The 12,778-nt window shown below is 35.7% G+C and overlaps 1 protein-coding gene across 6 annotated transcripts in view; it reads left to right on the top strand.

Annotated features, from left to right (window-relative positions):
• Positions 1-6,448, top strand: part of KCNC2 (potassium voltage-gated channel subfamily C member 2) — a gene marked incomplete at both ends in the record, with an annotated part of 49,988 nt that extends 43,540 nt beyond the window's left edge. Inside the window, 2 exons of one of the 6 annotated variants that reach the window (XM_083365814.1) lie at positions 1,479-1,646; positions 6,339-6,448. In XM_083365814.1, coding sequence (XP_083221940.1) covers positions 1,479-1,646; positions 6,339-6,448 — 278 coding nt within the window. Of the gene's footprint in view, positions 1-1,478; positions 1,647-4,477; positions 4,612-5,308; positions 6,105-6,338 lie in introns of those variants that run through there. The other 5 variants (XM_083365816.1, XM_083365815.1, XM_083365813.1 and 2 more) reach the window with 5 other exon arrangements.
• Between the last annotated feature and the right edge of the window lie 6,330 nt (positions 6,449-12,778).

Below are 12,778 nucleotides of genomic sequence, written 5' to 3'. Positions count from 1 at the left end.
GGAAGCAACATGATTGAAGAAGATAGCTTAGCCTTTTTTGTAAATATCATCTGCTCCACAGTTGAGCTAAAATATGGTGTGGTCCTTGAGTACAGATTTTTCTTTGAAAAGGAGACAGCATAGAAAAGAATTTAGATTAATGTGTTAGTAGGAAGGTAGGGGAACTTTAAGACTTCTATATTAAAGGGAGTTCTGTAGTGTTAGCAGATTATTAACAGACAACCTAGAAAAACCAAATTTCATTTGAAGTTGCAAAATTTGAAACAGAGGGAACCTAGACATATCTGTTAAAACAGCAGATCTCTGTGAATTGCTAAGGACCACTAGTTGATTGTCTACCACAGACATGTCAAACACAAGGCCTGAGGGCCAGATCCGGCCCGCAAAGTGGTTTCATGTGGCCCGCGAAGCCATCCTGGAAACAGTGAGGGAATGGCCCCCACTGCCTTGGCCCTGGCCCAGAGACCCCCAGATCTGTCCCACTCCTGCCCAGGTCCCCATAGGCACCCTTGATGCGAACGTTGTAGAGCTGGCCACGCCCACCCAGTAGGCCATACGCACTCTAGGCACGCCCACCCAGTAGGCCACACCCACCCTGGCCATACCCACCCGGCCCCCTGAGGGCAACCGCAATGCTGATGCGGCCCTCAATGAAATTGAGTTTGACACCCCTGGTCTACCATATAAACCTTGCAACATATTCTACCTATACAATTTGGGGCTTACCCACTGAATTTAGCCACTAGCTGTATTGCACGTTGCCTTTTGATTAATGCCTTCCTGCTTTTGCTGCCTTATGAATATTTTTCAAAGTAACACATTTATCAACATCTTACAGATGATAGGTCATGAGCTGCATTTAAATTTGTGACTTACAATCTCTATTAAATAACATTAAGTTACTCATTAGTGTCTTAGTCTAACATTATGTCGAGTGAAAGATGGGCCTTAGACTGCAGGTGTTGCGTATGTAAAAGCAATGGTGAAGTGTTAGAAAACAGAGCTGTACCCTATCTTGTGAAATATATTGCCTCACTGCCAGAACTGAATAAAGATCCTAGTCTCAGTGGTTTTTCCTCATGAAATAAACAGGAGATTGCCACCACTTTTATTTTAAACAGCAAAATATTTTGGATGAATCCAGAAGAATTTCCTAATTATTAATTATTAAATTTAGAAATATAATATCTGCTGTTGTAAATGCCAATTGATTTCTTTCAGTGGTGAATGAAATGCTATAGTAACACCATTTGCTGCCTTTTTTAAATACTGAAGACAGCATCAATCTAAAATGGTCAGTTTGCTTCTTAGGAAGTCATAGGTTTTCAACTTTATGAGGAAAATTTTTTTCATTTCATAACTTACTGCTGCTTATTCTTCTTTTTTACCTTTAGTAGTAAGAGTATAAGGCAAGTTATTTGTGATGTCTCATTTATTCATTGGCTATATGATATAAATGGGCATGGTGCTTTGACCAGTGTTATCAGGTGAAGACAATACAGAAAGTGAGCAGCCATTGTCACCTATGGAAAGGCCCCCACCAATCAGACGCTCTAGTACTCGAGACAAAAACAGAAGAGAAGGAACATGTTTTCTACTGACAGCAGGTGATTACCCGTGTGCTACTGATGGAGGAATCAGGAAAGGTATGGATTTTTTCATCAGTCTATAAATATTATTACTATTCTTCTGAAAAAATAATCCTGAAATACTACAGGAAATACTATATTCAGATCAATGCATTTTTCCTTCATATTTTCTTTGTCCCTTTCTTGTTTCATATTAGAAATGTCTTTGGCTCATTAATTCATTGAGAAATATGTCACTGTTTCATTCATGATTTCATTTGTCTACCTGAAAGAATATAGATGTAGCTTAGACCATTTTCCTTTAGATCAATTTCTAAACAATTGGAAATTGCTGTGGGATGGCTTACATGTAAATCAGTTGCTAATTATTGTAATTTAGTTTATGCTGTAGAAGAATGGTTTAATTAACTCAGGTAGATAAAACAAAGTTCTGAAAAAGAAAATTTTAAGGTACTATTTTTTACAAAGTGTTTAAACTGAAAGAAGAAAATGGTTACCCAAAGCAATTAAGTTAAGGATAGTTCCACTATGTTGAAAAGAAAATTGCTTCAGCTACACCGGTGTTACTATATTTTTCCCTGCAGCAAACTAATGAAAGTTCAATGGCATGCCTAGGTCCCATGCATCTTTGAATCTCAATCCAATCTTTAAAAAAAAACACCCAAAAGAGACGGTTATTTATTGTTTATTTCTTGTAAAAAATTAAATACTACTTTGCATTAGGATCTGGAAGCAGCATTTAAAAATCCATATCCACTTTTGTTCACAGTTTTCCACAACATATGGCATTTTAGTATACACTTTCTATTGCTGTATATAGTTGTTAATATAAATTCCCCAAGAAATCATTTTTAAGCAAATTTCCATGATCCTAATCTTTATTTCATAAATTTCCCAAGTAGAGCCTTTTAAAATGTACATTTCCTTAATATTTATGTAACTACCCCTTTTTTGTATGCAGCATTGAGAAACATAACACTCTTTTTCAGATGCATCTTTCACAAACAAATGGAATTTTTATGCGGATTTTTGACCAGAGAAAGATGGATACTAGCGGACTCAGTTCAGTGCTACTGTCTTTATTGCAACAGAGTCCATACTGGGGAATCTTGCAAATCTGCTCCCACAGATTTCTTTTACATCCCTAGGTATGTCATCCCTATTTTATGTGTTTGTTGTGGGAAACCCTGGTGTATTTGCAGCAATTATGGGTGCTACCTTAAAGGACTGTTGTTTCTGAGATCAAATAGCATTTGTGTTTCTATTCATCTCATCCTCTACAGTTCCTATTGACAAGATAACCTGCATAGTTAATTTATAGATCAAGACCAGGAAGTCTTGGACCATGTCCAACCTCTGTCATGGAAACTCACATTCATTCTCTCTCAACCCAACCTATCTTAGAGGACTGTGGTTTTGAGGAGAAATTTCCAGAAAGGAGTACTGTGTATTTTGCCTTGATACATAATTCTTTACACAAGAGTGAGACCCAAAGGTGCTTTTTTGATAAAGCAACTGGACTTTCTTGTTTTTCTTTCAAGACATTTCGCTTTTCATCCAAGAAGCTTCTCAGAAGTGAAACATCTTCAAAGAAAAACAAGGAAGTCAGTTGGCTCATGAAAAAAGTTGCCTCATGGGACAACCATGACCTGGATGACTGAGAATCTCCCTAGACCCGAGAGGGATATTTCCTCGGAAATAAGTGACTTCTTTAGATTGTAGCTAAAGAGACTATTATTATACATCTTATGAAAGTCATAAGAATTATCATCTTTATTTTGTGTATAATTCAGTTACAATATACAGTATATTTTAGTTGCTTCACAATGGATTCTTTATATAGTAAGTGGAACTTATTCCCAGTTAAACTTATATGAAATTGTAATCCAAATAAGAATGCCATTTTGTGTATATTGCATTTACCTGAGAATTAGTTGCTTTGATAAAGAATCCATTGCTGCTTCAACATAGATCAATCATACTTAGTGAAGTAGGCCACAGACTAAACTTGTTTAGTAAATTCATATTTCATTTATGTTGAAACTATAGTTTGTGAAATATTGGGTGACTCCTTCTCTATCACCTTTGCCCAACTCACATGGGACATAGATTTTAATGATGGACATCTGCTGTGCCTAAATTAGTAGCTTCTAACTTAAATATGATAATAGAACAAGATCCTACTACAAGTGAAGGAAGGGGAGGGCATCCAGCCTAATGTTCACTTCTAACGTGGTTTTATGATGAATGATCCATATCCATCAAAGGAGAGTTTCTATAGCTCTAGATGTAATGATTACTTAATAACATTTAAATACGTTTATTTTAGTGTCCTAAGTGCACATTCTGTCTTTATTTTTATATAGCTATTAGAAAATTTCAATACTATGATTTTACTGAATCATTAAAGACTGAAAATATAAGCATATTTTAATGAATTTCAAATCTTGTAAATATTTCAAATATATCATATTTTAAATAGTATTAGATGTAGGATGTTGGATGCCTAATGGGAACACTTTTGCAAATGGAACTTTTTAACAAAATAAATGTAACCTCTGGGGTTACAAATAAAAAAATAGATTTCATGAATTTAGGTATAGAATGTTCTAGGTTCATCAGCCTTTCCCTGGTGCATTCTGATTGCCGGATTGGGAAATATGCTCTATAACTATGATATTGAGTTACACTATAGGAGAGCCAGTTCTAGCATTTGTTTTTTGTTTTTTAAATATCACTAGTGACACCTTATTTTTTGTCTATTATTTAAGAAAATATTAGGACTTTTATAAGCACCCATGGAAAACATATTATTACATTGCACTGTGTTGTGTTGTTTGTCTATTTTCTGACTGAATTCAACTAATGTCTGCATTTTCTCATGAAAGGCTACGAAAAATCCAGAAGTTTAAACAACATAACTGGCATGGCAGGCAATGCCCTGAGACTGTCTCCAGTAATATCACCTTACAGCTCACCTTGTCTAAGACGCTCTCGATCTCCCATCCCATCTATCTTGTAAACCAGAGGCTATAAGTTGATTACTTTACTGCAATTTAAATGCTGCTTATTAACTAATGGAATAGCTATAGCATTAACCAAGTTCTATTGACAGAAGTATAAATCTGTGTTATACTTGTTAGTGTCCCAACAGTAGCACTTGGATAGCTGAAGATTTTAATTTTGCTTGTAAGATCCTCTGAAGTACAGTAGGCTTCATTCCTCTTCAATGCTATTGTCCTACATTACCACAGCAATAAAATAACTGAACAGTGTAAATAAATGACCATATTTTCAGGGAGATATATTTAAATAAATGTGCTTCCATTGATAATTATTCCATTAGACCTTCATTCTTGTGATTCCAACCTGTTCTGAATATGTCAGATCTTGTCATAATTGCATAGGATGTGACTTCAGTCTAATCATGTTCATTGACCATTCTGTTTCCATTACCTGAAATCCATCTTGCAGATTAATTGGAACCTTAGATGACCAAGGACTGTGTAGATTTGTTGTTGTTTTAATTGTACCATCTTATTGAAATCAGAGTGATGTTTGATTGATCTGCATGTGGGATTGGGTAGTTTGTGTTTATTTTGGTTCTCTTTTATTTATTTTAAGTTATTTTTTTAAAAAAATGTTATTTCTTGATTGATTTATTTTAGAACTGGGTTAATATATCAGAGTTCTGAATATTTTCGGTTGTTTGCACACAGATAACTGCAAAGAGGTTGTCATTACTGGGTACACGCAAGCAGAGGCCAGATCTCTTTCTTAATGGCTTGGGGAAGGCACAAAACATGAAAGAAAGGTAAACACAATCCAGGCTTGCAATATTAAGTTAGCAAGTGCTGCTTGGTAGTACAGTCATTTCTCTTCTCCAGGATTCTTCAACATTTTCAGATGCAGAGTGACAAGACTTCTTTTTTCTGTTCTTTAGTTTAGTTTAATTTTTGTTTGGGTTTGTCACAGCTATAAGAGGACAATAGTTCTAAAATGGGGTTTTGACCAGCCTTAAACCTCTAACTCTAAGGCTTTCACAATTTATTTGTCAATATTTCTTTGTTTTTTCTTTAAATGCTTTGTCACGTTTGTTGTGTCACAGTTTTCCTGTCTGTATTTTTCATCTGTCTTCATGTTCCACAGTTGCCTTCTTCAAAGCTGCTCTTTTCATGTAAGTTTAACTGCTAAAAGCACTTGCTTCCTTCCCCCACTTTTAGACACATGTATCTATGCATATGCGAAGAATAGCTTGATAAATGGCCACTTCCTTAACATTTTTCAGAAGGTGGAATTTAGCAATGGTTTTGTCATTTCATTAGGATTGCGGCTTCAATCCCACATTTTTACAAACTGCATTCATTTTTATGTTCAAATTTTATTCTCTACAACTACTTTTTCTTTATAATAAAAACAAGGTGACATGATTTAAGCAACACTATGAACTTAGTTGCAGATATGAAGTTTTGGGCTGGTGAGGAAAAAGACCCAACAATGTGAAAGACTACAGGTTTTTTTAAAAAAAGTATTATAAGAGATCCTTTAGACTGTTGAAATTTTTGTATGTTTAGGATTGCTAAGAAAACAAGTCTATCTAAACATGTAACATTGTTTGCATAAGATGCATGTAGATGTACATTTATTTTGGTAATAGCACTTGCAGATATAGCTGTACAGTACATATATTTAATATGTAAATAGATTCATCAAGAAATTAATATATGATGCTGCTATTATTGGCTACAGTGTTATACAGAATTTATCATGGATTTTTGACTGCTGAAAAAGGGACAATGGAATTTAGCCATACCAAGGACTGTACTGGAAAGAGACTGCTCCTCTTGAATGGGCCCTGATCATCACCTAACGCCTTGAAGAGATTCTTCTAATTTCCTATGGAAGTCGAGCTTGTTATGAGGATTAAGGACCAATTTTAACAACTGCTGCCAGCAGATGCAGTTATTAGTCACTATTGATGAGTCAACTGTAAATAAGATATGTGTGCATGGAATATCAGCTTTAGACATCTATGCCAAGGGATGCTGCATCTCTGAAACCCCATGAAAAAAGACCAACAGAACTTTTTGTGTATTCTTCTTGGTCACTACAACAGGCCATACTGTGGATCATAAAAGGCACACAATTTAACAATAGTGATGTGAGCACATACATTTCCTCATAGCAACTGTATTTTTGCAAAGTTTGTAACTTAAGAACATTAATGTCATAGGATTTTGCAAGACGTTTTTGCACTCTCAGTTTGCTTTATCTATATTTTTATGAATTCTATTGAATATGCCAAGAGATGGTTTAGATTGATCTGGATCAGAGATGTGTGAATGCAGGTGAAAGAAGTAAGCTGAAGAAAAAAAAATCACAGACTTTGCCAGAATTGTATAGATGCTTTTTGTTGTTGTTTTGATTTACTTCATTGTTACCTCATAGGTATTGAAAGAAATAAAATATGGGCAGTAAAATATATTATAGTTTTTTTATTGAAATGATCACAAAACAATATTAGTAAATCTAAAGTAGGAAATATGAAATAGATCTTAAAATGTATATTTTGCATAACAGAGAAATTCTTTACTTTTTTGTGATTTTTGTGATAAAATTGTTCTAGTCTATTCAACGTCTATGATGCTTTGTTGCCAGGTACTGTGTTCTCTTATGTTCTCTCCCTGCTGTTTAATAAGACCTTCTCCAGAAACTGTTTGTCACTCTATTTTGAATGTAAGAACATTTCCCACATGTGAAACTCTGTATTGTGGACCTTTCTGTGAAACTGTCAAAAGGTGCATGCAGAAGCCTGGTGGAAGCCAGTGGCCATGTAACTAACCAAAATGGAGAATAAAATGCAAAAGATCTTGGGGAAGACGTTGGAACACAACTACAAAGTTGCTCATATTTTCTTTTCTCTACTGTTTCCTTTTTCTTGCTCCTTCTTTGGTTTAAGAAGTATTTGGCCATTCTGATTATAGTGAGTGTCTTTTATACAGATTATTTCAGGATGAAATCAGTGTCCCATAAAACAAGAGGACAAATGCATGAATGAAGAGAGACAGAGCTGTCATGCACATCTCTTTTAATTACAACCAATCTGTTATCTCTGAAGCAAATTGTTTCCTGCCTCTAAATTATGTTCCATTTCTGTACAGTTCATTGCACTGCAATCCTATACATAAGTGAAATACATAGCAACTAGTTTCAGTGATACTTAGTAAGACTGCGGTATTATAATTCTCATAAAAATATTTTCATCTTCAATACTTCACTTAACTGTGGAAGAGCTATCAAAGGGAAGGAGGTTTATTTGTATATACTTAGTGTGCTTTTCAAGAAATTGTTTATATCCATATATAGTTCCTTTTATGTAAGAGGAAGTCTAAAGGAATACTACCATCCTTTTGTTGGTGACTATGCATGAAGGAGGAATATACTAACTGTGGCTAACAATGGTCTTATGATAAGCACTTCCTCTTGTAATACATGAAGAGTAAAGTCAATGGAGGAGTTTGGAGAGTCCGAACAGCCAAGATGGCAATCACAGCAGCACAACTGAATTAGCACCTGTTTTGTATATGTGTTGATGTCAAAGATATGTATAATGGGGACAGGCTTCAATCATGCTGATGCCTCTGGCCTATTGTCTGCTGTTCAAACATAATCCTAGAAGTGGCTTGTTAAATTTATTTAGCACTTTATAACATTGTATAACATTTTTAAAACGCAGTACCTATTTTTTGAAAGTTTAAAAAGTCTCAGGAAAGCAGTATATCAGAAAAGTGCATAGACACTGTCTAAATTGAATATTTGGAATTTCAAGACTAAGGATTGCTCATTCCAATCTTATGTGTGTTGAATAGGAGGGTTTTTTGTGTCGGGCCCAAATCCAAAGACAACACGGCAAAATCGAACTGAGTCCAATTGTTTACTTGCTTATGCTTAATGGACGGATCTTGCCAATCTAAAGTTATAACCTTCTAACCTACAAGGTATAGCCTGAGAATTTCCAGATATGGCTACCGCGAACCTCTTCCCCCTCTCCCCCAGATTGGGACTGTGTAGTCTCTTAATTTGGACTTCCTTTTAATGGAATGTACTCCCTCCTCCTTGGGAAAGCTCTGTGCTGCTAAAATGCCATTGCTTCTTGTCAGGAAATTGTGCATCAAGTGTCCAAATGAAGACAGATATGCTAGCACAAACTTGTAGTTTTTTATAAATAAATATATTTGACATCTATATATACAGCAAACAAGATAGGCACATCACTACATCATGAGGTAAATCACAGAACACACAAAGCATACAGAAGAAAAAGGCGGGTGGGGGGGGAAAAGGGAAACTCCGCCTCCACACCCCAGCAACAAATCACAGTGCAGATTGCCACATGCAGGAACCAGCATTCTCCAATCAATCACAACTGCATGTTCTGGCACAACCCAGCTACTAAATTTAAATATCACCCCTTCAATTTATAGCTGAACAGTATTTAAACCAAGTTGTTTCATAAGAGCCTCGTGTTTCTGCATACCCAATGGCTTGACATGAGGTCAGCCAAGTTATCTTCTGATGGTCAATAAATTTGGTCTATTACATTTTCTTTCATTGCTTCTCTGACATTACAATATTTTATGTCAACATGTTTGCTTCTGGTTTTTATTGTCACCTGTTGCCATTTGTATACATGTTTGTTATTTTCAAATTTTTTAACAATTGTATATACCATGTTATCTCTGAACATGACTCTGATGATGCTATAAATTCTGCTTCAGCTGTGGAAATGCAACAGAAATCTGTTTTCTAGATTTCCAGCCAATTAGTGTGTTTGCAAACATTACAACAAATACTGAAATTGACTTTCTATCTTGTACATCATTAGCCCAATCAGCGTCTACAAAACATTTCAATTCTAATTCATTTTATGGTTGTAAATACAATCTCAAATCCATGATTGATCACTCTCATAACCAGGCAGAGCTTTTATTATACATATTAGAAAACTACAACATTACATTACTTTTTGACCTAATCGCCATTCAAATTGAGGGACTTGTCATAACTTCTTACAAAGTTTGAAATTCCTTAGTAGTAGTTGCTCGGTGCCAAATCTGGGCTATGGGGGGGTGATCAAAAACATCCCAATGGAACCGCTTCTTGGGTGCATCTAGCGGTGTGCAGGCGAGCATTATCATAAACCACCCCGGAAGTCAGCATGCCGTAATGCTTGTTATGGATGGCTCGTCTGAGTTTCATAATGTTTCACAGTAGACTTCTAAATTGATGGTCAAACCATGCTCCAGGAACTTCACTAGCAGTACTCCCTCGACAGCTTCACATTTGGTGGGATTTTCTTTGGCACCACTTCCAGTTTGGTGTTGGTTCACGATAATGCTCACCTGCACACTGCTAGACACACCCAAGAACTTTTGAAGCAGTTCCACTGGGATGTTTTTGATCACCTGCCCCCTCCCCATAGCCCAGATTTGGCACTGAACAACTAGTACTAAGGAATTTCAAACCTTGTAAGACGTTATGACAAGTGCCTCAATTTGAATGGTGATTATGCTAAAAAGTAATGTAATGTTGTAGTTTTCTAATGTGTATAATAAAAGTTCTGTATCTGCGAGTGTCTATTATTGATAACCAAACAAAGCAGTACTAATATCAAAATGGTGCACCTTATAATTTTGCGATGCTGCTAATTGAAATGGTCAATTCAGAAGACCCACATAATAGAAAATGTAAGAGTGACCGAAATCATCACAGAAACATTAATACATCTGATGAATGAGGAACATCTTTCCAAAGTGCAGTTGTTGCTTTTTTATTACAAAATTGCCCTATCTTGGATTTTTTTCTCCAAGACATAAGAAATACCTTCCCACAGGATTTTGATCGTCTGCATAGTGAGTGAGGCTGAGGTCAGAATATGGAACCCATCAGTTCCAAATCACAGAATAAGGTAAAGAGACTTCATGTTTACTAAATAGTGTTTTAAAAGTGATTGTATAACAGATTAAATCATTTTTAGTGGCAATATGAAAGGGTGATTATTTATATAAGATGTATCCTATAATCTAAAAGGTCTCAATCTATTGAAGTTTGAAACTGGTAAAACATTTATATGCAAAGATTAGGTGTCTTATGTAAATAGGAAAAATTAAGGGGAAAATGGGAGATGGCTAAAAGAAAAACTGCTGGTACAGGACAGTATTCGTTTTCAAAATCCAAATTATTTTTCATATGAGTAATTGCAGTTTAGTTTCCTTGCAGTAAGGATTTTTTTTAAAAAACGTGATTTGATGTATATTGTCTGAACTGAGGATGAATTAATTAACATTGATTCCCTAACAGTTTTCACCGTGAATGTAGTTGTTAGTTCCTAATGCCTATAAAATGATGAAGCATAATATATTATTCAGCGTTCATTGCTAGGTTTGTTATTGCAAAACACTACAAATTAAAATAAATCTTTCTTTGGACTAGTGGTATTCAAATGTGAGAAATTACAGTAGCATAAAATTACTATACTGTAACTACTAAGAATGATGAAAAAATGGTACAATAAAGTACAATTCTCTAATAACCATAACTATTTATAGAAATAATGTGTTTCCTAATATATTAGGCTCTACTAAATATATGTTGTTCTAGATTAACATATTACATACGGATGACATATTTGTGTTCTCTTGTAATATCAAATGTATTTTCATAGTTTTGTATGCATACCTGAATCAAAGAAAAGCAACATTGAAAGTAAGAATATCTCTGGCTCCTAAAAGATAGTGTAGATACCATTTTTTAAATAAACCCAGTGGCCGTGTTCAATGCTCAGTTTTCCTATCTGTAAAATTAAACTGCCAACTCAAACTAAAACAAACCCCACCTCTCTCCAGTAAATTTGTACATATCCCACATTTGTGTGTATGTGTGCATGTGTATAATTATATATTTCAAAAATTTAATTAGTATTTACTAATTAAATTTATTTATTTATTTATTTATTTATTTATTTATTTATTTATTTATTTATTTATTTATTATTGGGACTTATATGCCGCCCTATCTCCCGAAGGACTCAGGGTGGCTAACAACAATAACATACAATAAATACATAATTTAAAATAAAAATTAAAATTAAAGGCCCCTGTACAATAAATTAAAATTAAAATAAATTAAAAATTAGAGTTAAAAATTAAAAACATAATTAAAATCCCTGTCAGTCCAGGTCAGCCAGGTGGAAAAGGAGTGTTTTGAGGCCGCGGTGAAAGGACTGGAGATCTGGGGCCATCTGAAGCTCAGGGGGGAGCTGGTTCCACAGGGCTGGCGCTCCCACAGAGAAGGCCCTCCCCCTGGGGGTCGCCAACCGACATTGTCTAGCCGACGGTACCCTGAGGAGGCCTTCTCTGTGTGAGTGTACTGGGCGATGGGAAGTCGTTCCCGGCAGCAGATGGCCCTGCAAGTATCCCGGGCCTAAGCCATGTAGGGCTTTAAAGGTAAGTACCAGCACCTTAAATCTCACCCGGAGGACAACCGGTAACCAATGCAGCTCACGCAGGAGGGGTGTAATATGGGAGTATCGGGGTGCTCCCATCAATACCCGCGCAGCCGCACTCTGCACCAGATGAAGCCTCCGGGTGGTCTTCAAGGGCAGGCCCAAATTGCTTGTAAAATAAGATGTTCTGTTTATAAGAATCTCCCATCTGATCAATTATTTTCCTTCTAGCTGATTATAATAATAATAATAAGTTGGAAGGGACCTTGGAGGTCATCTAGTCCAACCCCCTGCTAAGGCAGGAAACCCTATACCATTTCAGACAAATGGCTGTCCAGTCTCTTCTTAAAAACTTCCAGTGTTGGAGCATTCACCACTTCTGGAGGCAGGTTGATCTAGCAGAAGAATAAAAAAAACAGGACGCAAACAGGAAGGGTGCATTTATAAATGAAATGAAATGAAATGAAATTGTGGGGATATGAGCAAAACAGGAGGAATACAGAGAAGTTTGGGGAAAGAAGTAAAGGAACAAGAAGGAAATAAAAAGCAAGCTATGCTTATCAAAAAAAACTTAAATGTAAGCAGACAAGCAGCCTTTCCCAAGCAACGATATCAGGGAGTGATATTTGGAATCCTGCCCATTCTGCTTTCTCCCATTCTTCCAATTTCTTCTATTCTTATATAA

Source organism: Vipera ursinii, assembly GCF_947247035.1.
Source record: "Vipera ursinii genome assembly, chromosome: 6".
NCBI classification, from domain to species: domain Eukaryota; kingdom Metazoa; phylum Chordata; class Lepidosauria; order Squamata; family Viperidae; genus Vipera; species Vipera ursinii.
The sequence above is the reverse complement of the archived record's forward strand: the minus strand, read 5'-3'. Positions and strand labels throughout refer to the sequence as shown.